The sequence below is a fragment of the Heptranchias perlo genome, chromosome 13, assembly GCF_035084215.1.
Source record: "Heptranchias perlo isolate sHepPer1 chromosome 13, sHepPer1.hap1, whole genome shotgun sequence".
NCBI lineage: Eukaryota > Metazoa > Chordata > Chondrichthyes > Hexanchiformes > Hexanchidae > Heptranchias > Heptranchias perlo.
Window position 1 is genome coordinate 66,040,133 of NC_090337.1, and position 26,821 is coordinate 66,066,953.

General features: G+C 43.6%; 1 protein-coding gene across 2 annotated transcripts in view; it reads right to left on the reverse strand.

Annotated features, from left to right (window-relative positions):
• Window positions 1-26,821, reverse strand: part of hdlbpa (high density lipoprotein binding protein a) — a 68,294-nt gene that overhangs the window by 29,381 nt on the left and 12,092 nt on the right. For both annotated transcript variants that reach the window (XM_067995624.1, XM_067995625.1), the window contains 13 exons: window positions 16,104-16,179; window positions 13,783-13,895; window positions 12,171-12,325; window positions 11,197-11,412; window positions 10,275-10,481; window positions 9,315-9,530; window positions 8,109-8,315; window positions 5,475-5,582; window positions 4,841-4,945; window positions 3,747-3,825; window positions 2,856-2,995; window positions 1,643-1,747; window positions 1,430-1,543 (listed from right to left, as the gene is read on the reverse strand). In XM_067995624.1, coding sequence (XP_067851725.1) covers window positions 1,430-1,543; window positions 1,643-1,747; window positions 2,856-2,995; window positions 3,747-3,825; window positions 4,841-4,945; window positions 5,475-5,582; window positions 8,109-8,315; window positions 9,315-9,530; window positions 10,275-10,481; window positions 11,197-11,412; window positions 12,171-12,325; window positions 13,783-13,858 — 1,728 coding nt within the window. In that variant the 5' untranslated portion in view covers window positions 13,859-13,895; window positions 16,104-16,179. The remainder of the gene's footprint in view (window positions 1-1,429; window positions 1,544-1,642; window positions 1,748-2,855; window positions 2,996-3,746; window positions 3,826-4,840; window positions 4,946-5,474; window positions 5,583-8,108; window positions 8,316-9,314; window positions 9,531-10,274; window positions 10,482-11,196; window positions 11,413-12,170; window positions 12,326-13,782; window positions 13,896-16,103; window positions 16,180-26,821) is intronic.

Consider the following 26,821-nt stretch of genomic DNA (forward strand, 5'->3'; position numbering starts at 1 on the left):
AATCACAATTATATCGTATCCGTTTACATCTATTTGTGCTGTTAATTCATCTACCTTATTACGAATGCTTCGTGCATTCAGATACAGTGCCTTTAGATTTGTCTTTTTAACATTTTTAGACATCTAAGCTTTTTTTTTAATACTATGGCCTTGTTTGTCTTATTACCATTTTTTCTTACCCAGGCCCTATTTGTTAGTGCACTCTTTTGTTTGTGCGCTCTGTCCCTTCCTGACACAATCTGGTTATCCTTACCCCAATCACTTTCCTGCGCTGCTTCTTTGTCTTTTCTCTTTAGCATTCTAGATTTCTCTCCACCGGGACCTGCCCCCCCACTTATTTAGTTTAAAGTCCTCTCTACCTCCCTAGTCACTTGATTCGCTAGAACTCTAGTCCCAGCATGGTTCAGGTGTAGCCCCTCCCAACGGAACAGCTCTCTCATTCCCCAATATTGGTGCCAGTGCGCCACGAATCAAAACCCACTCCTCCCATACCAAACTTTAGCCACGCATTCATCTCTCTGGATTATTACCTGAGCCACAAGCAAATTGGCATAGGGTAAATAAGATCAGAGATTATTACCTTTGTGGTTCTGCTTTTTAATTTAGTCCCTAGCTGCTCAAACTCTCTCAGCAGAACCTATTTCTTAATCCTACCGATGTCCTTGGTACCTACACGGACCAAGACAACTGGATCCTCCCCCTCCCACTCCAAGTTCTTCTCCAGCCCGGAGGAGATGTCCTTAACCCTGGTACCGGGTAGGCAACATAGCCTTCAGGACTCATGCTCCTGGCTGCAGAGAATAGTGCTTATCCCCTTAACTATACTGTCGCCTACTACAACCACCTTCCTTTTTACTCCCCCCACTTGAAAGGCTTCCTGTACCATGGTACCGCTGTCAGTTTGCTCGTCCTCCCCGCACTTATCCACAAGGGTTGCAAGAACCTCAAATCTATTGGACAAGTGCAGGGGCTGAGGCTCCTGCAATACTACCTCCTGGATCCCCGTACCTGCTTCACTCACAGTCACACCCTCTTGTCCCTGACATTTAATCTAAGGGGTGCGGCTGCCTCCTGGAGCAAAAGGTCCAGGTAGCTTTCCCCCTCCCTCGTTATTGATGTGTTGACAAGAGGTCACTGTAGTTCTCAAGTCTCCTCCCAAGTAATGAACAATGCAAAAACCATCCTGCTGCTAAATGCTTCCACCGGACGGTTCCATCCTGCAGCACAATGTAGCCTTATCCCACCCCACTCATGCTTCACAGTACATAGCATACGTTGCCTCCTTTTCAATACGCAACACGGTGCAGACCTTGCTCTGCCCTTGCACTTTGCAATATGACACAGGCTATGCCTCCCACTCTTGCTCTGCCAACCCTTCTTCCCAGACTCTGCCCTTCATAGCATGACATAGCCGAGCCCAGTCACTTACCAGTTCAGCCACAATTTTCTGCAGGAACTTGGCACATTTTTCTACTTCATTTTTGGGGCCACGCAGCTGCACAATGTCACTCTTTTGACTTGGATCTGGGAAATTAATAATGACCTAAATTGGGAGATACACAGTTAATACAACAGGAATCCAAACACAAAGATTAGAATTGGAAACTAGATTGATAAGATCACTGCTCGTTGCATCGGTTACCTCGGGGAACTTGTCGCGAATCTCCTTGACCTTCTCTCCCTTCTGGCCAATGATTGTGCGGTGAAAACGATGTTCGATGATCAAATCCTTGGTACGTTCATTTTCCTGTGGATCACAGATGCTTTTAATCAGTAAGAACAGACTGTGAAATCATCATTTGTTGCACCACATCTCAATGCTGAAATGCTGACAGCTCACTCAATGGCTTGGTACTGTGGCACTCAACAGATCTTAATTTTGATGCCTGGTCTGTGTTGAGTTAGCTGGAGTGGTAGTACAGATGATATAATTAGCTTCAACGTCACAGGCAAGTGATGGTATTCCTAGTCCTGACAAGTCTCATGGCCCCTAATGGAAGCACAACATGGCAGAGAAAGCCTTCCATTGCTATACTTGGACTGGCCAATATGGAGGCAACTTTATATCTAACTTGCATTGACCTAGGAGCACTTGATGGCAACTTTAAAAATGTTCCCTTCCCCCAAAGGAACTCCTGACTCTGAACATAAAGGCCAACCTTTCCCTTTTGACAAGCTACTTTCAAACCAGTGGCTCTTATGCAACAGTCATGCTCAACTCAGCTCACTGCGGGCCTATGGGCCATACTGAAATCTCATTATAATGATTACAAACCTCCTGTATTGTGTCAATGCACCACGTGGGGTGGTACTACAGAAGCAAGACCAAAAGGTCTCAGAAGTTGATCCACAGTGGGTGTTGAGTCAGCAGATTTCAGCCAAGACAACATCTGGGGTGTTAATTGGCCTCAGCACCATTGGATTAGAGAATGGGAAACCAGCCAGGGTTCCCAGTCCCAATCACCACCCAGTGTCCCTTGCATGTGTGCAGATATTGGGCAAGAGTGGGATTGGGCTTAGTTGTGAAGTCTTCCATGGCCAAATAGGTTGCCAATGTTCAATGTTTAGACGCACAGGTGAAGAACTGAGCAAGGCACCAGAGGGCTGCCATAGCCCCAAGGAACCACATCCTAGCGAGAGTCAATGCTTTCAGGACAGCACGTGTGCACAATTTGGAGAATAAGAAGTGAGACATTCCACAACTGTAAGACATTGCACACAGAAATCCAAAGTTCAGCAGCATGGCTGCCAGGTACAAGTGCGTTACACTGGGATTAGAACATGCAGCCACCAGAGTTTGAAGCAGTCAACTCCCGTTAAACTGCCTCCATGTCTTTCCATTTTCCTCTACTCACCATTCTGGATGCAAGGTCCAGCAGCTCCTTCTTGGCTTCTTGAACTCCCTGAGGGTCTCCTTCGATCCGGATTAGATTACTCTTCTCATTATCAGGGGGGATTCGCACTAAGACTTTGTACTGATCCTTGATACGATTTACTTAGAAGGAAACAACAGAAAAAAAAAGTAATTGGAATGTACAACACAGGTCCAGGTAATATCAAAATCCGAGCTTTTGGACTCTGCTGTACAAATCATGATTAACCTCAATGTTGCAATGAATGACAAGGGAGACTGATGTAGAGGCAATAACTTTAACAGGTCAAAATTTTCTCTTTTTCTCCTCTTTAAATGGACCCAGCTTTTGGCTGTTTGAGGGTGAGCTACTGGGATTTGCAATCAGACTTTCAAAAGGCAAGAGCTGAAAATCACTGCCACATGTCAAGTTCATATTTAACCAGTCTGCCATATCAAGTCTGTATAATGGGAATAAACAAGATGTAAATCAGTACAGATTTTCTTAAGCTGATTTACCCTCTAATGTAGGGCACAAGGCCTCAAATCCCACAACCAAGCCACCCATTAAATTTATTTGGGCTACGTACTTCTGCACATTTCTAGAACACCAGCAGTTACACAATAGCAGCCCTGTCTGGGTCTCTTCTCCCTCTACCCCCTCCCAAGCATAGATCAGACGGAAATTAAAGATGCAGGAGCACTGTGACACCTTAGTGCATCAGAAGCATTCGCTGTGGGAGTGAATGGAGGGCTATTGGAACCATGTGTTTATCTGAGCTCCATTACTGCAGGTCAGCTCCTGGTATTCAGTGCCCATCTATCTTTTTCAACAAAATTTATATAACATTTCAGCAAGGACAGTTCATATTTCTACACAATTCTGGATACTTACTGTTTGTTCCATTCTTCCCAATTAGGTGGCGGTGAAACTTAGGATCAACCGTTAATTCAGTGTAGTCCATACGATTCACCTGTAATTAAAATATTAACGCAAGTCAATTATATCTCATGCTTCGCAACTTATAGACCAGAGTCAATCTGGGGTCTATCCTGTACGAGACCCACATACGGTCTATCCTGCACCAAGCCCACATAGGATCAATCTTTCATTAAAGTCCCTGTAGGGTCTACCCTGAACTTTACCAGACCTGAAAGCATGCTTGCAGTACAGCCCGTTGTATGGGACTCAAACAAAAATTGCCACTAAAAAGATAAAATACAAATGTCATAAATAAATAAAAATAGGTAATACTGGAAATACACAGGTTGATAGCATCTGAAGAGAGAACATGAGCTACCCTCCTTTCAGGGTAAATGTCTCCACCATGAAAATATTTAACCTGACAAAAGGGTTAAACCATTTTTTTCTCAGCAGATACTGACGGACCTGCTGTGTATTTGCAGCAATTTCTATCTTCATTCCTGAAGTCCAACCTCAGGAGCAATACCCCCTACCCTTTTATTTTACCATTCCTGCTATCCTTGACACTCGAGAGAGAAAATTCAAACTTAGTGCCTTTAAGAACTCATTTATGTATAGTTCTTTGCTGTGGATAGGTGTCCACTGAGAAGTGGGTTGAATCTGGGAGCTCAAACTCATTTCACCCAGGATTCTTAAAGGTCTCAGAAGGCTTACCATCCTGACCTGATACAAAAGAGCCCCAGAGGTGTAAGTATGATGTGGAACAAAAGTAAAACCCTCCTGCTAACTATGTATGACTGAGGTAATCAATAACGGTCACTCTCTGCAACAACTAGCCTCTCTCCTGTTCATCTTTTACTTTACTCTATTCTTTGAAATGTAACCCCCAAAAGATTGAGGTTCATTTTATAAGCATTCTCCTAAATGTGAAAATAGTGACTAAACCCACCCCCCCCCCCCACCCCAGTAACCAACAGCATATATCAAAATCCTGCTCCAAGATACTCTGTAAATTTCACTTCTCCAAGCCCACTGTGATTCTTGCTGTCACATCCAACACTCACCAGGTCCTGCACCACAACCTCAATTTGCTCTTGGACTTGTTTCACCTCCTTGGTTGGGCCTTCCAGGGAAATCTTATCCTCGCCATCAGTGAATTCAATATGTACCTGCACCAAGGTTGAAAAGGAAGAATAAAATTACATTCAAGCCCCAGACTGTACAATCTGCTTTTAAGCATTCTTCCTCAGGTAGGAGAGCCAGTTAACAGACTCCATCTCCTGAACAAACTCAATGCAAAAAAGCACAATCATTGGACAGGACAGGAGCCAGTCATCGCCTCCCCACAGAGCACAGCAGAGAGACTGGGGCAATAACCCTCTCTGCACTGCAGAGCACAGAGACTGGGGCAGAACAATAACCCCCTCTGCACTGCAGAGCACAGAGACTGGGGCAGAACAATAACCCCCTCTGCACTGCAGAGCACAGAGACTGGGGCAGAACAATAACCCTCTCTGCACTGCAGAGCACAGAGACTGGGGCAGAACAATAACCCCCTCTGCACTGCAGAGCACAAAGACTAGGGCAGGGCAAAGATCCCGAACGCACCAAAGGACCCAATAAGCAATTCAAACAAGTTGAATATTCCTTCATTCTTGCAGAAACTACAAAATAATGGTGCAGCAGAGCTTCTTGTACCTTTGGCATTTGCTGAGTGATGCGGCTCAGGTTCTGACCTTTCTTCCCGATGATGAAGCGATGTAGCCAGGCCGGGGCGGAGACACTTGCGACTGTAAAACTATTTGCCTTGAAAACGAGAGGGAGAAAGAAAATACTGGTTGGCAACCTTTGGTAGCAGAACCATCTCAATAAGGATGCAAGGCCACAGAGTTACTCAAGTGTTGTGCTAGAAATCCATTGCTGTTACCTCAGTGGTACACAACTGACCAGTGAACTGCTCTGCCCATACACATGTGCACGGGCCTGTCTAGAAGAAAAGGACAGCTGAACATCAAGCTAAATGCAAGTGTTAGGTTTTGCAATTTCAGACTATGCTCCCATGGGGGGCCTTGGTGCAATACATGTTAAAAATGCTATTACTGAGCTCAACTTAGTTCTCAAGGGGTGTTATTCACAGTACAGCAGGAATCACTGCCGTTAGATTGGTGGATGCTGGGGTGGGATGGGGAGGTAGTCAGTGACTAAAAGCTAATACTGAAGTCAATTTATTTTTTTAAAAACAGAGCTTCGAGGGTTAGAGGCATTAAACAGCTGCAAGGATGTAATCTAGGAGAAAGCAGCTAGAAAATAAGCTATAGGTCAAGCAAGACTACCCACAAAAGTGGGGTAGCATAGATTGTTCATTATTTTTATATTGTTATGGGAATAAGTGAATCTGATCATTGTTGTTCTACACATCCACCTAATGGGACATAAGACAGCTTAACATTCATATCAAGTCTCATCTCATTAAATGTTCACTTGTTCTGACTTCAAAGAGACTGAAGAAATTCTCCACATATTTCACACGTGTATATCAGTAGAGAAACAGTACTTGAGAAATTAATCGGACTAAAAGCCGATAAATTTCCTGGACCTGATGGCCTACATCCGAGGATGCTAAAAGAGGTGGCTGCAGAGATAATGAATACATTGGTTACGATCGTCCATAATTCCCTAGATTCTAGAATGGTGCCAGCCGATTAGAAGGTAGCAAATGTAACCCCGCTATTCAAGAAAGGAGGGAGAGAGAAAACAGGGAATTATAGGCCAGTTAGCCTGACATCAGTCGTCGGGAAAATACTGGAATCCATTATTAAGGAAGTGGTAACAGGGCACTTAGAAAATCATAATATGATTAGGCAGAGCCAACATGGTTTTATGAAAGGGGAATCATGTTTGACACATTTAATAGAGTTTTTGGAGGATGTAACTAGCAGGGTAGATAAAGGGGAACCAATGTAGTATATTTGGATTTTCAAAAGGCATTCAATAAGGTGCCACATAAAAGGTTGTTACGCAAGATAAGGGCTCATGGGGTTGGGGGTAACATATTAGCATGGATAGAGGATTGGTTAACGGACAGAAAACAGAGAGTAGGGATAAACGGGTCATTTTCAGGTTGGCAGGCTGTAACTACTGGGGTACCGCAAGGATCAGTGCTTGGGCCTCAGTTATTTACAATCTATATTAATGACTTAGATGAAGGGACCGAGTGTAATTAATCCAAGTTTGTTGACAATACAAAGCTAGGTGGAAAAGTAAGCAGTAAGGAGGACACAGAGTCTGCAAAGGGATATAGACAGGTTAAGTAAGTGGGCAGAAGGTGGCAGATGGAGTATAATGTGGAGAAATGTGAGGTTATTCACATTGGTAGGAAGAACAGAAAAACAGAGTATTTTTCAAATGGTGAAAAGCTATTAAATGTTGTATCCAGAGAGACTTGGGTATCCTGGGACAAGAAACACAAAAAGTTAGCATGCAGGTACAGCAGGCAATTAGGAAAGCAAATGGCATGATGACCTTTATTGCAAGGGGGTTGGAGTACAAGAGTAAGGAAATCTTTTGACAATTGTACTGGGCTTTGCTGAGACCTCACCTGGAGTACTATGTACAGTTTTGGTCTCCTTATCTAAGGAAGGATATACTTGCCTTAGAGGCGGTGCAACAAAGGTTCATTAGATTAATTCCTGGGATGAGAGAGCTTCTTATGAGGAGAGATTGAGTAGAATGGGCCTATACTCTGGGATTTAGAAGAATGAGAGGTGATCTCATTGAAACATATAGGATTCTGAGGGGGCTTGACAGGGTAGATGCTGAGAGGTTGTTTCTTCACTCAGAGGGTTGTGAATCTTTGGAATTCTCTACCCCGGAGGGCTGTGGATGCTGAGTCATTGAGTATATTCAAGGCTGAGATAGATAGATTCTTGGACTCTAGGGGAATCAAGGGATATGGGGATCAGACAGGAAAGTGGATTTGAGGTAGAAGATCAGCCATGATCTTACTGAATGGCAGAGCAGGCTCGAAGGGCTGTATGTCCTACCCCTGCTCCTATTTCTTATGAAAGATACAAGTATCCAATCCAGATGAAAAGAGGACGCTTTTGTTACATCCCCAGGTTATGCTATCATAAAAGTAGATACGGGGCAGTGCGAGTCAAATCTCATAAAAGGAAGACTGCTTAAGGGATGACACTAGACCTGAAAAGTTTATCTATGGCAGGCGAAATTAGTCACAGGACGATTGTGTCACTATTAAGCGTAATCGGAGCATCATTTTAACCATTTAAATAGTGCCATTGTCATCATAAGATGACACCATGCTCCACCTACTTTCGCATAGACCTCAGTCAGAGCCTGCCCGAGTTTGTCGGGTTCGCCGCGAAGGATGACGGTTTCAGAATTGCTATCCGAGGGTGGGATTTCGACCGAGACTCCAGTCCTTTCCAGAATCTCCTGCAGTGAGTTGCCTTTGGGTCCAATAACATACTTGTGCTGAGATTTCTTCACCTCCACTGCGATCGTCGTGGTTTTCTTTTTCTAGATGTACAAATTTAAAATTGGTAACTCATTTAAAATGCGTTGCGCTCTCCCTGTAACTGCACCACATTGTGGCACTGAGCCACACAGACCAGGAAGATCCAGGTTCAATTCCCGGACTATGCCAAGTTATCCAACTCCCCGGTGGCAGTAGGAACCCTACATGTGGTCATAGCATCCCGGGGGGAGGGGGAACTGGGAAAGAAAAAGGGAAAAAACACGAAATTCACTGGATTTTCTCTCCTGATCATTGTTCAGCGACCTCCAGTGCATATGTTTTGACATTTGGCAAGAAAAGAATTGGGCTCAACTGTAAAATGAAAACAAAATACTGCGGATGCTGGAAACACTGAGCAGGTCAGGCAGCTTCTGTGGAGAGAGAAACAGAGTTAACATTTCAGGTCAATGAAAATGATGTCATCAACCTGAAACATTGACTCTGTTTCTCTCTCCACAGAAGCTACCTAACCTGCTCAGTGTTCCCTGCACGCTCTGTTTTTATTTTGGGCTCTACAGTGATGCCCTCACCAATATGTGAAGAACAGCTACTTGGGTGTGGTATCAGAAGGCTGCTGATGGTCACAACCATAGCCCAGCACAAGTTTACCAAGCAAATTCGGAATGAACACCCAGTTCCAATTTTCATACCAGTTCAATTATATGAATGCTCAATTTTCTCCCCTCTTTAGGGTCCCTCTCTGCCAAAAAATGGCAGGCAGATAATCCTCCCACAAAGTCTGTCAACTCTCCTCTGTGACCAGTTGCTAAGAGGTGCAGGAGAACATGGAATCCCAGGTACAACTCTGCATCCCACTGCTGTACACTGCAGGGAGTCATTTTCCACACCAATTAGTCACATCCTTTATTGGTATTCCCATCAGAAACAAATGGAACAAATATACTTCATATGGCAATGAACCCGGTCTCATGTGGAAATCCTTTTGTCAGCTAGAACGGGTTCTGTGAAAGACCAGAACACTAGCTGATTGCACCTCTTACCTTATCCTCATAGATCCTCTTGATGCGGGCAACAGCCTGTGCAACCTGTTCTTTCTCGCCGGTGATAACAATCTCGTTCTTGAAGACACTTGGCGGCGGGATATTGATTCGAGTCCCCGTCTCCTGCATCATCTCCCCGGAAATCTTGTTGAAGGGTCCGGCAATGAACGGGTGATAGACTTTCTCGATGTTGATCCTCTCGACTGCGCGCTTATCCTGTGGGAAATACAAGAACATTTTAATCTCAAATTAATTTTTCCCTTCAAAGCAGTATCACCACTCAATTTTGCTGCACGTTCTGTAAACCTGAACTCAGTTTGATGTATCAGTCGATCCTGTCCCATAAACCGCACTGGCAGACACTTTCTACCAAGTCTTGAAGATAGGGCAGGACTTGGCAACAGTAGGACTTTTCAGCAACAGGAAGTTTCCTCCCAAGCAGATATTCAGCACCATATCTGGCTTCACTTTGAGGTGGACACTTAGCTATAAGCTAAAGAAGTGACCTAGATTCAGATACACAATGCAAGTTGGCCAAATTCACAGAAGATACCAAACTGAGGTTTTGGGGGAAAGAGAGAGAAAATAGAAACAGCAGAGACTGATGAAATAGACAAGAAACTAAAAAATACCTAGACAATATTTGTAAGTGGCCAGAATTATTGTAGATGCAATTCAATAGAGATAAGTGTAATGTGGTACACACTGGAAGAAAAATAGGGAACAGACTTCATCAGTGGTGTTGAAATTAGTTTGATGTGCTGCAGAGCAGCAATTAACAAAGGAAACAGAATGCTGAGCTATATTGCCAAACCTGCAGAGCAGGAGTCTGAGGCCGCCATGCTAAAGTTACATAGTGCCCTGGTCAGGTTGCATCTCAAATTCAGCATTCAGTTCTGGTCACCGAGGCTCCTGGGGCAAAATCTCAAATCATTAATAAGTAGCATCCTCTGTCCATACCTGTTCAGCAGAGATCAGCAAGATTTCGTGCCGTGCTTTCTCAATGCCTTCTTTCGTGCCAGTTATTTTGATCTGGTTGCTGGGGTCTTCAGGGCGAGGAATCTGGATCTTAGTTGCCGTTTTCAGTTCCAACTCCTGCAGTTTCTCTCCGCTCTTTCCAATCACAAAACGATGATGCTCCTTAGGGATGGCTACTGTTGCTGAAGCCTAGGGCCAGTAGACAAGCAATCAGATACCAGGTAACCATCCAAAACACAGGCAGCCCGATACCAGGCACCCTGACCCAGACATGAGCAGTCATATACCAGGTAAGCACTCAAAACAAAGCACCCTGATACCGGGTACCCAGGCCCTGGCAGCAGATACTGGCCACTCCTCAGGAAATAAGCATGCCACCAACCTAGGCAGTCAGACAAAACACCAAGCATTCCCAAATGTCAGTCAAACAGCATCCTGAAGTAGACAGCAGCTGGATTAGAAGTCAGATTCCATAACCATTTTAACATGAAGATAACATATGAATGGTCGAGACCACATCCTTATGAAGATTAAGGAATGCAAATTTTTTGGTACAAGAAAATTAAACAGTCAGTATTGTTTCTTCACCCTTTTACAAATAACGTGAGAAAGAACCTTTTCTCCAAGAGACATCATCATATTTGGAGAGCTTAGTTCCCTCCCACAACACATGCAAGCAGCTCCACTTCCATCAGATTTTATAAATATATATTAAACTAACAGTATATTCTTATACTGCAGTTCTTGCTGACTAGTCAATTTTGTTGTACTTTTGCAACAAACTCAGACCATATCTGTGCACATAATAAAGATTCTTCCCCTCCCCATCAGTACTAGACTACCTAAGTTCGTAACTTTTGGGATCCCCATCCCGTCCCCCATCTGCAATCTGCCCCCTGGTTACCTGAGTCTGCAGTTTAGCAACAATTTCCTTCCTCGCTTTCATGACAGCCTCAAGCTTTCCGGAAACCATGATGGAAAGACCTTGGTCCTTGGCCAATGAGAGTTCAATGTGTGCACCTGTCTTCTGCATGATATCCAGACAGATCTTGGCCTGCTCTCCTTCTCCAAATTGGTTCATCTCCTTGTACTTGCGCTCTTCTAATGGTACATGAAAGACCTGGACAAAGAGTAGAGAGGGGCTGACATCATCTCAATTCCTTTACTATTGACACACCATTTATCTCTTATGGTTTAATGTTTCTGTCCATTACTTAACTGAGGTCACTCATTCCATTCATGATTCCTCTCTGGGTTTGTATGTGCTTTTAAAACTATATTTTTGAGAACTAATTTGCAGGGTTATGGGGAAAATGCTGGGGAGTGGGACTAAATTGGACAGCTCTTTCAAAAAGCCGGCACAGGCACGATGGGCCGAAAGGCCCCCTTCTGTGCTGTAAGATTCTATTATTCCCCTCCCTTTTTTCTGATTTGTATTAATACGCTTAGCCACTTATTTTTTGTTTTGACAGGTCTGTACCCAAAACATTAACTTGTCTGTTCTCCCCACAGATTTTGACTGGCCAGCTGTTTGTTTCCAGCATTTTCTTTTTTTGTTTATAATTTGTTATAATATCCCTAGTATATCTGAACAGCAGTCCTGGGAAACATTGCCCCAGAGGTGAAAGGATAGGGTTAAACCCACTACCCTACGTCGAAAAAAGTAAATATTCATCCCCTCATTCGAGCTGGATTTGAACCCAACTCTCAAAAGCAAAAGCAGTGCTCAAACAACTGCTCCCACCCACTCAGAGTGCAGAGTTCATCAGTACTGTTACTCCTACCATCAGGGATGATTTTCAACTCTACTCAAGTGCAGTCTTAATCTTCTCCCTATATATTATTTACCCTTATAGAGGCTTATCTAGCAAGTCATACCTGGGTGATGAGGGAAGATTTGAGTGGTCGAATTTTGGTCCATGCTCCAGATGGTTCGGTTGCAATCTCTCCAGAAGCAGCTTTCTCAGGGAGAGGAGGAAACGCTTCCTTGTAAGTTGGTACCACATCGGTCTCATCTTCAGAACCAACATTTGCTGTGGGATGAAGATGAAGTTACTTCGGTCAAAGTCTCAGGCACAGCAGTCAACATCAGGAAGGTCATGAATAGCAGTTTATAATCAGCAAGCAAGAGATTGCAAACTCATTTCAATATGAGGCTGTAGTTATTTTTTGAAAAGGAGTGCAATATCAAAATAGGACACTTTTTTAAGCCAAAGAGAGTGGTGGGATTGTCTCTGGAAGCAACCCATACTTGGTGAGTCTGATGATTCATGGCTCCAGCATCTTCCAATTGTGCAGTCCTGTAACAGGAATAGCCCAAGAAGGTGGAGAGGGAATAAAGGCATTTCTGACAGCCCAGTCTCACCTGGCGGGAACAGCTGGAGAGGGTGGCAGTTTGCCAGCCTATTCCCAATTCAGGGGCAATGCGTTTGCCACCAATAGCATCCACTGTCCATGTCCCACTTTTTCCAAGCTTTGCTCCCAATTGTTAGTCCAAGCCCCACCTGCAGTCAAAAAAGAAGATCCCAGCCACCCATCATTGCCATTCAAAGGAGTGTAGCCTGGGGCCAACTTAAATTGCCCTTCATTGGCTTCCTAAGTGTGCCTGAGAGCTGAATAGGATCTTTGTACAAATATAAACACAAGAATCATTCTCTGCTCTCCAAAGAAAGTACTGTACCAAACAAGAGTTTTTCTGAGAACAGAAACAGAAATGGAGGATAGCTCAGATGGTGACAGCATGTTACAACAACTCTTTCACAAGGGGGTGGGGGAAAGAGTTAGAATTCCCAGGAAAACTAGACAACCAAATAGCCATGTGTTACAGCAAGGACAAGTCCGTTGCTGAGTGCAGGTGAACTACAACAGTGGACTTATTATTTACTATAAACACCAGACAATGAGAGAGTTGGGTAAATGTTATGTCTGCATAAAGCATATATAAAGGGAACAAGTGGACAGTGGTTTGGTCCAATGAAGTTCTGTAAGTCAGGAGGGCATGAGTTTAGGACTCTCACCATCCCACATCCCATCGTGCCTAAAAAAAAAGGGGGAAGTAGCCAGGGGCATGAACACCAAATAATTACTGGAGCCATGAGGACAGAATCTGGGACAGTCAAGATCACACATCCCATCAAAGCAGAGGGGTAGAAAGAGAGCGCCCGGTCAACATCCTTGTACACCATTTCAGGATTGGCCAGCTAGTCCACATGCATTTCCTTCTCTCAATCTACTCTACTCAAAAAGTGAAACATATCAAGTCCCAATCCTCCGAAAAGCCTGAACAATAACCTCTGAAACTCTGAGTCTGAGTGACAGGCAGCCCCAGGGCAGGAATGTTCAACATTCTGGAAACCAAATGTTGGTCAATGGATAGATTTTGAAGACCACGATGCAGCCTCAGGACAGTTAACAGCGAGGGAGAAGGCAGCTTTGAGCAGCTCTACCTGTTTAAAATTACGCTAGGGAGAGTTTAAAGCTGTCCACCGACCTTTGGCCTGTTGCTCATTGAGGCCACTCCTGTGCTCAGCAAAGCTTTCAGGCGTCAGTACGGCTACGGAGCTCATTGTCGATATCCCACGTACACGAGGTCCGGGTATGCCACTGAAATAGACAAACATGGCATTATACACAGATACTTTCTCACTCACACCAGCCACTTCACCATTACTTACAAGCGTTATTCACAAATCATTAAAAGTAGAAACACAGGTTAATAAGGCTATAAAAATGCACTGGGGTTCATTTCTAGAGGAATAGAATCAAAAAGCAGAGATGTTAAACTTGTACAGAACCTTGGTTAGAGCACACTTGGAGTGCTGTGCCACAGTTCTGGTCTCCATATTACAAAAAGGATATAGAGGCCCTGGAGAAGGTGCAAAAAAAGATTTACATGGATGATACCAGAATTGAGAGGTTATACCTATCAGGAAAGACTGAACAGGCTGGGGCTCTTTTCTCTAGAAAAGAGAAAACTGAGGGGAAGCCAGATAAGTACATAAGGGAGAAAGGAATAGAAGGATATGCTGATAGAGTGAGATGAAGTAGGGTGGGAGGCAGCTCGTGTGGACCAATTGGGCCAAATGGCCTGTTTCTGTGCTGTAAATTCTATGTAATACTTCTCTTGCCCATCCCAGGCTGAAAGCGCTGCAGATGGTGCCTCGGGCTTTGGCAGCACTGTGACATTCTCCATTACAAACCTAGACAGTGAGCGTCAGCGGGTTATTTGATTGTCTAGAGCTCCCACATGAACTCAATCTAGCCTTCACCCCAACATCCACAGGTGCACATTTGCCAATGGAGTGATAATTTGGAGCAGGAACCCAGGATGATTTGTTTCCCTCTCGAGCCTTGGGCACCAAAAATAACTGTAATACCCCAATTGAGATCAGCAACTCAGCACAGAGTGGTGATGGATCCTGGGACTTTCTGCTCTTTATGGCTTAGTGCACAATATTTTTTATCCACTCAGCAATTGGGAGAAGCTTTCCTTAAAGGGGGAAAGTAAATAGTCATGTATGTGGCACAAGCATGGTGGGCCACATTGGCCTCCTTTCTGTGCTACATTTCCGTGATGATACCATAAGTATATCTCTTAATAACAAGACTTAATCACCCCTCGTTAACCTGCTTTAGAACTGCTCGTTGGCATCCTCCAAGCAGAAATTTTGTGCCAAACTTCTCCTTGTATGATATGACGGCACTTCTCATTCAGAATTGGAAACTTAACAGGCATGCTTCCAATCATGCTAATAAGGTCCCCATCACTTGGAGAGAAACCTTACAGGGTGGCTGACACTCTCAAGAGCCAAGCAGCTAAACAGAGAATCCTAGGTAGTACAGGACCCTGATTCTTCAGCAACAGGTCCTGGTAGTATATTTTGGTTATCGATTAGATCTATCAAGTCCAACAGCCAAGTCTTCCTCAGCTGCTGGCAAGAGGAAAGTCACCAGGATTACTGCTGTCTCCTCTACTGGGATCTTGAGTTACAGGAAATGGTGTCATGGCAAAGACCCAAGATCGCCTAAGAGATCGCTGAGCAATTTAACACTACAGCATAAATATATTTATAAAAAACTACAAAAAGGTGACGAGAAACACAAACATTAAAACCCTGGAATCATCAAATTTTTCCCCTGGTGGGCTTAATAAAATGAACAATGGGAGATAAAAAACTGGGGCATAACTGACCACATAATCAGTACAGCAAACCTTTATAGAGCAATGTTCTGATGGGTTCCTATCCCATCCAGGTGCCAGTCTAGTCCCTTGTACATGCAGGCTGAGCAAGTGAGAAATAATTCATGTTTTTTAAATGACATAATATCAAAAAACACGTGTATATATTTTTTTAATAATTACACAATACCCCTGCATAAAAAGTTATTTTTGCTGGTATGTTCTTTAGAAAATTTCTAGGGCAATACTGGGCTCCAAACTTGGAGACAAGCAGGACAGTGAGCTCTCCATTGCTTTCAATGGTCCAGTTGCCATTCATTCAACAGCATGATCTCCCTTAGATTTTAAGCTAACAGGATAGACAGAGCAAGCCATGTCACAATCACGCAGGATGGCCGCTCACTCGTTAAGGTGGTTATCAAGGAAAAAGTCTGCGTGCACATAGGAATGGGTGATTCTGGATTCAACCCAGTGAGGGCATTGGCAGGGAGAAGAGCTTTACTTGATTTAGGAGAACATGTTCGGAAAAGAAAAAAAGAGAAAGTGAGAGTTTTCTTTTGAAGTGTAGTCACTGTTGTAATGTAGGAAATGCATCAACGGATAGGTGGAAAAGTAATGTAACAACCACTCACCAGCTAAATGGTCAGTTGCCAGAAAGTCCGTCCTGTAAGTGGATTCCTGTCCACGTCAGCCTGCCAGCTTTTTGATCTGTAAGAGAGCAGACAGATGATGACGAAAGGGCTCAGTAAACACAGCATCTTCAAAGGCACAGCCGTGTGTCTGCCGATGGGCCACTCGATCTATAGTGACCAGTGCCACTAAATGGAATCCATTTAGATAGAGAATCGCCCAAGGAGCCCACTATCAAGAACAGACCGAGCTACAGTAATTTGAGCGCAACCTTACCTTCACCACAGCCCCCATATTCCAACTACCCTTCCCATACCATCCACTCTAATTAGCCAATCCCATAGCACTCCCTGTTCCATTGTGATCGCTCACAATAAAAGTAGATGCGATATCTAATGTTCTAGACTGTATGTTATGATCTATTCCAATTATATTAAGGCACAGTGGCAGCTGAGCGACACACTAGGGATGGGCAATAAATGCTGGCCTTGCCAGCGACGGCCACATCCCATGAATGAATAAAAAAAATGTTTATTTATTTTATAACTAACCTACGAAGAGAACATTTCTTTTATCTAACTACTGGTTATGTATGCGCTTCTCAATAGAAAAGCACCTATGAGCGATACCATTGGAGATTCACTAGTACAGGGAAAGCTGAGACCCCTGGGCAAGATGAAGTCCTCAAGCAGTGGAAATCCAACTGAATTGCGCTTAGATCTTTTAATTGCCAGTTTGATTTGTTTAAATTTTGTGGGACTCTAGGTTTACAATGGGTAGTTTTTTTTTAAGTGCTGGTGCCTCATTGATGAATCTGTTGTCAGCAACTTGAGAAATATGCAAATCAATGAAAAAAGGGATTTAAACGTGTATGCAGCCCTTCCCCCAAACCCAAAAGGTACACAGTATGAGGCCCACAAAATAAAACTTGGATGCACCTGCATGTATACATAAATAGAAGGGAATTTCCCTTACTTTAAATGGCCAGGTCACATTGTGCAAATATAAGCAAGGGACTTTGTACTCCAGCTCCACCCAGGAGATCTCCTGAGTCACTTGGGTGCATTCTGGGCTTGCGAATACCATCCAGTCAGAGGGGTTTTGGAGACTGGAGCGTGAGACCCAGTTTGTTGGATGTCGGACAAGCAGTCAGACAGTAGAGGCAGCGAAGTGGGTCGCAAGAAGTAGCAGAGAGGTACAGCTGGGTGTCGACAGCATTCACGGATTCATGTCTGTGGACAATGTCGCCAGGGGCAGCAAGTAAATGAGGGAAAAGGGTGACGGACGGGTCCTTGGAGAACTCTGTGGGTGGGGGGGGAAGTGAAGTCATTACTACAGCTCTGGCTACGGTCAGGTAGATAAGAGTGGAATCAAGCAAGAGGAGTCCCACATAGAGGAGTTGGACCACCATGGTGTGGTTGACTATCAAAAGCTGCAGAGATGTCAAGGAGGGATAATGCACCATGGTCACAGTTACAGAGAATGTCAGTCCTTACTTTTGTGAACAATTTTACAACACCAAGTTATAGTCCAGCAATTTTATTTGAAATTCACAAGCTTTCGGAGGCTTCCTCCTTCCTCAGGTGAATGTGGAAATGAGTCCACATCAGTCCTTACTTTGGTTAGGGCCATTTCGGTGTTGGGGAGAGGCAGAAACCTAATTGAAGAGATTCAAGCAGAATCACAGGAGAGATGGGTGGGAGGCATCAACACGTCCTAGAACTTGGGAGAGGAAAAGGAGGTTGGAGATGGTGGCGGAAGTTAGAGAGGATAGAGGGTGGGTCTTTGAGGAGTGGAGGTGATGGCGGCAGTTTTGAGAGGGAGAGGAACAGTACCGGTGAAGAAGGAGCAGTTACAATATCAGCTAGCATGGGGGTCAGGAGGGGAGGTTGCACAGTTAGGAATTTAATGGGATTGGTTATAAACAGAAAAATATATAGAAGTTCCAAAACAGAAACAATTCGGGCCAATGGGGCAATGCTCCACACAAGCTTCCTCCCACTGTACTTCATCTCACCCTATCAGCGTATTCTTCTATTCCTTTCTCCCTCGTGTGTTTATCGAGATTCCCCTTAAATGCACCTATACTACTTGCCCCGACTACTCCTTATGGTAGCAAGTTGCACATTCTAACCAGTCTCTGGGTAAAGAATTTTCTCCTCAATTCCCTACTGGATTTATTAGTGACTATCTTATATTTATGGCCCCTAGTTTTGGCCTCCCTCACAAGTGGAAACATCTCCTCTACCTTATCGAACCCTTTTTTAAAACGATCCTTTTTTTCAACCTGAGGTGCTGCCTTTAATGTCCGGTTAACCTGTACCCCCAATTCCCTCTGCTTTTCCACAGCACTGAACCTCCTTCCTTTGAGTATAATTACTGCTGTTATTTTTTTAAACCAAAACTGCATCATCCCACACACACACAGCCACTTTTTAGCCCATTCCCCCATCTTACCATATCCCTTTGATGATGTAAAGATTTAACTGTAACCCCTATTTTGGTAGCATCTGCAAATTTTGACCCCACTCCCTCCACACCTATATTCAAATCATTGACACACAACGAACAGACGTGGTCCCAAAACTGAACACAGTGCGACACCACTATCCACTATTCTATAAAACTGCCTTAACTCCTACTCTGTTTCTCCATTCCAACCAATTTTTAATCCAGTTTGGCTGTCGTCCCCCATGCGGTGCTTTGGCAAAGGCTTTCCTGATGTCCATGCACACTAATCCCATTGTACCACCCCACCCCCAACCAAATCTTTTACCTAGTCAAAGAATTCTATAAGGTTTATCAAGTGGAGAGAATGGGGCCGGGGGGGGGGGGGGAAGAAAAGATGGGGTAGAAACTAGGGATTCGACACTAGTGTGCGAAGGGGACAACTTTGGCTTAATGGGCAAGGGAAGGGCGAAAAGCAGCTGACTGAATGGTGTCTGTCTTGGTGATGAAGAAATCCAGTTGGTTCTCCCACTTGTTGCTAGAGGCGAGGGCAAAGGGGGCAGGAGAAGGTTATAAGGAGGCATTTGGTGGCAAAGAAAACCCTTAACACAACACATTTTATTCGTGCAATCCTTGATGAAGTTTCTCCAGCTGGAAAGAGAATTACAGCATACAGCAGATCACCCTAATCAACAATTAAAAATCAATGGGTTTCTGTGACCTCAGGTCAGTGACTTTCTGGAATCAGCCAGGTGTGTCAGATTGCTGCCCGGTGACTTGCCGTGGAACTTTCCCTTAGCTTTGTCTGGAGAATGAGAATCCCGCCTTCGCTGCACACCAAGTAGCTGAGAGGAATGCCTAGCTTCCGCTTACAGACCGAGAGCTCGGTTTCTGACAACTTGTGCCGGCATGCAGTGTGTCAGGAAAGCAGCTGATTGCTTTTCGTGAATGTGTTTCCTATGTCACCGGTGACCAGTTACAGGGCGTGCAGTCAGGGTGAGCTCTTGGGCCCCTCTCTGGGGCCTTTCTCCATAGGGTATGGTAATGGTTATGATACTAAATGAGCAAAGAGATCATCAATTCAAACTCCACTCTGGCAGGCTCGGAAGTTAAATTTAATAACTCTATTACGGCATGGGAGCAGGAAAAGAAAAAAATGAACATGAAAGCTACTCGATTGTGGGAAAAATCAAACTCGCTCATTAAATCAGAAAATACTGTACACAGAGCAGATCAGGCAGCATCTGTCAAACAAACAAGATCTTTGACATTCTGAGGAATGGTTTCTCGAATAAAACCATTCCTCAGAACTGAAAGATGTTGCAGACGAACAGCATTTAAGGAACAGAACAAGAGAAAGGAGGGAAAAAGGAAAAGACATGGAATGGTTAAAGTGCAGAAGTCTGTGCCTATCATTCCTGCCCTTTAACCATTTCCTGATCCCAACAATAGCACTTTACAGGTCACACTGTCTTTCCCAGTGTGCTTGGTGTGCATTTTCCCCTCTCCTTGTTCTGATCCTCCTTAAATGTTGCTCATCTATAGCATCTTTCAGTTCTGAGGAAAGGTTTAGTATCTGAAACGTCAACTGTCACGTGTTTTCTTGACAGATGCTACTTGTCCCGGAGTAACTTCAGCGTTTTCCATTTTTGTTTCAACATCTGGAGTACTTTGCTTTTTGGTTCAGTAATGTGCTCCGGGGAAGGCAACCCACCACAGCCGGCATGTAACTCCCAGTTCCAGGTCAACTCTTAACACCCTCTAAAGAGGTCCAGCGATGGACTCGGTTGTAAAAACTTCTGCAATTGAAGGCAGTGAGGAACAGAGAACTAAATGCAGCCTTGCCAGTACCACCCAAAGACCAAGAAAATAAAAAAACTTAAAAACAAAGACAAGTAAGTCCATGCTTGTTTGCTGCATCTCCTTTCAGCTAAATTATTTCTATTGTCATCTTGTAGCAGATAGCACATCCTAAATTCCTGATGTATTCCACCAGCACACAAGAAATGGATGCAGGACACTTGGGGTCAGACTCAGCGGTGACTTGTGACTGACAGCAACTCTCATGTAAACAATAACCGAACGAAAGCTTGCGGCAGTGGACTGACTGATTGATTGTCCACACTCACTGCTGTGTGGACAATCAGTCAGTCCACTGCCCCTTAAAGAGTTGGTTTAAAAAGAGATCATGCTGGTGGTCAGCAGTGATGGATGTAAAAGCAATACTCGGTGCACAGAAAGTGTGCGTGCGCACATTGGAGATAAACTGACCCATAGCTTGTCACACTGACCTGGCCAAATTTAGGTGGAGAGGCAATCAGATTAATCCTGGGGTTTCAAAAGGACTGACTGTGCTAACCAGTATTTGAACAGCAAAGTTTACACAGTGACAAGAATTAAAAAGCTTGGTGGGGTATAAAGTTAGCCAAAGACTTTATACATCCATGGCTCAGTGGTAGCACTCTTGCCTGAGTCAGAAGGTCATGGGTTCAAGCTCTATCCAGAAACTTTAGATGGGTTAATGTTGGGTGCTCAATTAGAAAGTGGTCTTGTTCTCCCATCATCCCTGTGCTCGCTGACCTACGCTGGCTACCAGTAGGATTTTAAAATGGTCATCCTTGTTTTCAAATCCTGTGATGGCCTCACCCCTCCCTATCTCTAACCTCCTCCAGCCCCACAACCCTCTGCGCTCCTCCAATTCTTACCTCTTACACATCTGCAATTTTATTCGCTCCACCGTGCCTTCAGCTACCTAGGCTCCAAAGCTCTGGAATTCCCTCCCTAAACCTCTCCGCCTCTCTATCCTCCTTTAAGACGCTCCTTAAAACCTACCTCTTCGACCCAGCTTTTAGTCACCTGTCCTAATATCTCCTTATGTGGCTGGGCACCAAATTTTGTTCGATAACGCTCCTGGGAAGCGCTTGGGACGTTTATTACATTAAAGGCCCTATATAAATGCAAGTTGTTGTTGTCAGTTGAGGGATGTGATAATTATAAACCACTCTATTGAGGAGGAATAATCCAAGCTGCTTCGCCTGAAATTTCCCATCGTGCAATGTTTGTAATGTAGTCGTCATCACTGTATTTCAGAACTAAAAGACTGAGTGAGAATGAATTCTACATAAGTTGGAGCAGTTTCATTTTAAGTCTGTAATTTGTGTATAAAAAATATTTAAGAAAAAGAATTGTTACTCAGGACTAGTTCTTAGATTTACTAACCCTTTGTGGTGGGGAAATAAAATTAGTACTTATATTTTATCTAGCATGCACTTAATGAAGACAAAATTGATTTTTTGTAATATCACTAAGGGATTATAATTTTTAAAGCGCTCTATATTTATTTTAATATTGATTCAATCTTATTTTATATTCAGATTAAGCATCTAATGTACTGTATTAACCATTTACTCAGGAAATATATTTAGTTTTTTGGGTTGTATGTGCTGAGTATCTTTCAAAGATCTAACTATGTACAGTGCTAGGTTATCAAAGCGATTTTTGTTGAACTGATTTATTTCTAGAATTCTGGAAAACATTGTGAGTAGAGACATTCTATTACATTATAGAGCTAGTCTTCACACTTGGACTCAGTCAATTAGAAGTCTTGCATCTTAACCCTTTTCTGCATTCATCAAGCTTTAAATAGGACAATTAACGTCAAAATTCTGGGTTTTTCTCCCCCCAATATCACACTACTTACACTGTTGTCAATTTAATGCTTAAATTTACCATGTGATCTTACATAAGAACATAAGAAATAGGAGCAGGAGTAGGCCAATCGGCCCTTCGAGCCTGCTCCGCCATTTAATAAGATCATGGCTGATCTGATCCTAACCTCAAATCTAAATTCATGTCCAATTTCCTGCCCGCTCCCCGTAACCCCTAATTCCCTTTACTTCTAGGAAACTGTCTATTTCTGTTCTAAATTTATTCAATGATGTAGCTTCCACAGCTTCCTGGGGCAGCTGTGGAAGACCTACCACCCTCTGAGTGAAGAAGTTTCCCCTCATCTCTGTTTTGAAGCAGCAGCCCCTTATTCTAAGATTATGCCCCCTAGTTCTAGTTTCACCCATCCTTGGGAACATCCTCACCACATCCACCCGATCAAGCCCCTTCACAATCAATAAGATCGCCTCTCATTCTTCTGAACTCCAATGAGTAGAGTCCCAATCTACTCAACCTCTCCTCATATGTCCGCCCCCTCATCCCCGGGATTAACCGAGTGAACCTTCTTTGTACTGCCTCGAGAGCAAGTATGTCTTTTCTTAAGTATGGACACCAAAACTGTATGCAGTATTCCAGGTGCGGTCTCACCAATACCTTATATAACTGCAGCAATACCTCCCTGTTTTTATATTCTATCCCCCTAGCAATAAATGCCAACATTCCGTTGGCCTTCTTGATCACCTGCTGCACCTGCATACTAACTTTGTTGGAATCTTGTTTTGAAAAATGGTATTATAAACCAAGTAGTATTTATAGTTGTTTGTATTTATAAAGATTGGCTCAGGAAAGAATCTCTTTGGGAATATGCTAACTATGAGAAATTATATTTGAAGGCAAAATAGTAGCACATATGGAAATTATATTAGTTCTGCATAAGCATAAAATGATTAAAAGGCAGCATTGACTGTCTTTGGGTTTAATTGTATTGAGGTTTACAGTTACAAGCAACCAACTGAAACGTGCAAGAAACAATAGCCTGAATAGCTTCCCAAATGCAACTTTGTATTACATTTTCACTTCACATTTTTAAAAGATTCTCGGATGGAATGATAGGGTTAGATGAAGTAGGGAGGGAGGAGGCTCGTGTGGAACATAAACATGGCACAGACCTGTTGGGCAGAATAGACTGTTTCTGTGCTGCACATTCTATGTAATTCAGCACATAATGTAGGCTGACACGTCAGTGCTGCACTGAGGGAGTGCAGCACTGTCAGAGGTGCCATCTTTCAGGTGACATGTTTAACTGTAGCCCTGCCTGCCCTTTTAGGCAGACACAAAAGATCAGACGGTAGTTTTTGAAAAGAAGGGCTGTTCTCCAGTGTCCTGTCCAACGTTCATCTCTCAACCAACACCACCAAAACAGATAATCTTGTCATTTACCTTGCAGTTTGTGGGACTTTACTGTGCACAAATTGGCTGCTGCACATCAAGGCTTAATTGGCTATAAAACACCATGGGGTAGCCCAAGGGTGTAAAAGGCATGATACAAATGTAAGTTCGTTCTTTACTTCTGATCGCTGTTGAATAGACTCGCTCATTGTGTGGGCAATGCCTTCAAGGTAAAATAGCCTGGAGACACTCAGCGTCTGGTTGCACAAGTGACAAATGGCCGCTTGGAAGACGTAGTGGAGAGCAGCTATTACTCTTAGAACTGCTAGCCAACATCTTCAGGGCAGAAGAGAAAATGAGCATTTATTCTCAGTGCAGCTATTGCAAGTCTCATAAGTAAAATCCTTGGTACAGCCCTCACTGAAAACACAACTCAGTCTTGGTTACTTTTGTTTCAAAATTAATACTACACCCCACAAGAGCAATGTTTGTAAAATACATTTTCACAAAAAAATAGCAGGCGTGGAGGTCACTAATGATGTTATTCTGCTCATGTTACATTCAAAACAGGCCTCACTTGTGTCTCACTTCCTGTTATCCTACAATGCCAGTGAGCCTGTTCTCTAATAGGGGTATAAATGTTCATGGTTCAGTACTGGTGCACCCTCCTGGTGCCAGCTGGAATCTGCTACTCAGTTAGTCGTAGCCCCAGCTCCTTGCAGCTCACGGCATCTATTGTGTTCTGGCTGGATGAGGCAGAGCTGCAAGGTCAAGGCAGATCAATACCAAGCCCAACTCTTACAATCCAGCTGCTAACTCAGCAATTTACTCAAACCTTGTGTACAAAGGCAGATCAAGGGCTTCCTTACTGCAGACTCGCACTGCACCAGCACACGTAGCATGCTAGGCAGTTCAATGGGGCAGAGTAGAGGGGGGAGGGAGATTATGAAGGCTATTTTCTGCTTTGTTGTCACCCAGCATGTGCCCAGACCACAGTTTAAGAAATCAGGCATTACTTGACAGGAAAACACAGGCTGGGGTGAGCAATTTCCTGCTATATGCACCATATTAGAAAATCCGATTCCCCCCCTCCCACCCCCACCCACCCACTATCTGTAATCTTGGGTAATGTGTTACTTGCAGCACTTTAAGCCCAAACATTAACACTGTCCACATATCAGCTTTGCCCAGTGGTAAATCTCTTGGTTCAGAGTCAGAAGGTTGTGGATTCAATCCCTACTCAAGGGCTCCAGGCTCATACTTCAATGCAGCATTTTCTCAACATTAAACACTGTTGGAACTTCAGACTTTTGGCTGAGATGTTAAACTGAGGTCCCATCGTCTGTTCAGCACAACACAAGATCCCTTGGAACCATTTGAAAAAGAGCAAGGAGCTCTCCCGGTGTCCTAGTCAACATTTATTCATGAATCAAATCAAACACACATCAACTGGTCACTTATCTGATTGCCATTTGTGGGATTGTGCTCTGCATAAACTGGTTGCCAAGTTTACAAAAATAAATGAGACTACAATACAAAAGTAATTTGTTGACTAAAGCTCTTTGGGACAGCTCGAGGGCATGAAAGGTACTATATAATGCAAGTACTTTTTTCACCTCGTGTGTCATAAGACAGAAGCTGACCAACTGAGCACAACCCTACCAAGAACATACGAGATCGGAGCAAGAGTAGGCCATTTGGCCTTTCGAGCCTGCTCCGCCATTCAATGAGATCATGGCTGATCTGATTCTGGCCTCAACTACACTTTCCCGCCTGTTCCCCATATCCTTTGACTCCCTTGCTGATCAAAAATTTGTCTAACTCAGCCTTGAATATATTCAATGACTCAGCCTCCACCGCTCTTTGGAGCAAAGAATTCCAAATGTTCACAACCCTCAGAGCAGAAATTTCTCATCACCATCTTAAATGGGCGACTCCTTATTCTGAAACTATGCCCCTTAGTTCTAGATTACCCCATGAGGGGAAACATCCTGTCAGCATTTACTCTGTCAAGCCCCCTCAGAATCTTATGTTTCAGTAAGATCTCCTCTCATTCTTCTAAACTCCAGTGAGTATAGGGCCAACCTGCTCAATCTTTCCTCACAAGAGAACCCTTCCATACCCGGAATCAACTTAGTGAACCTTCTCTGAACCGCCTCCAATGCAAGTATATCCTTCCTTAAATAAGGGCACCAAAACTGTACGCAGTACTCTCGGTGTGGTCTTGCCAGCACCCTGTACAGTTGTAGCAAGACTTCCCTGCTTTATACTCCATCTCTCTTGAAATAAAGGCCAATATTCCATTTGCCTTCCCAATTACCTGCTGCACCTGTACGTTGACTTTGTGTTTCATGTACGAGGACACCCAAATCCCTCTGTACTGCAGCATTCTGTAATCTTTCTCAGTTTATAATATTTTGCTTTTTTATTCTTCCTCCCAAAGTGGATGACTTCACATTTTCCCACATTATACTCTGCCAAATTTTTGCCCACTCGCTTAACCTATCTATATCCCTTTGCAGACACTGGGTCCTCCTCACAATTCACTTTTCCACCTATCTTTGTATCAGCAGCAAATGTGGCCACAGTACACTCACTTCCTTCATCCAAGTCATTGATATAGATTGTAAATAGTTGAGGCCCCAGCACTGATTCCCACGGCACCCCACTAGTTAGATTGCCATCCTGAAAATGACCCCTTCATCCCAACTCGGTTTTCCATTAGTTAGCCAATCCTCTATCCATGCTAATATATTACTCCCAACTCCATGAGCTCTTACCTTGTGCAGCAACCTTTTATGTGGCACCTTATTGAATGCCTTTTGGAAATCCAAATACACTACATCTACTGGCTCCCCTTTATCCACCCAGCTCGTTACTTCCTCAAAGAACTAATAAATTTGTCAAACACAATTTCCCTTTCATAAAACCATGTTGACTCTCCTTGATTTTATTTGAGTCTCTAAAGGTCCTGCTACTACTTCCTTAATAATTGATTCTAGCATTTTCCCAATGACAGATGTTAGGGTAATTGGCCGAGAGTTACCTGCTTTCTGTCTCCCTCCTTTCTTGAATAGGGTGTTATATTTGCGGTTTTCCAATCCGCTGGGAGCCTTCCAGAATCTAGTAAATTTTGGAAGATTACAATCAATGCATCCACTATCTCTGTAGCCAGGTGAGTAAAAAAAGTTCCCTTTACATAGTCAGATGTGCACAA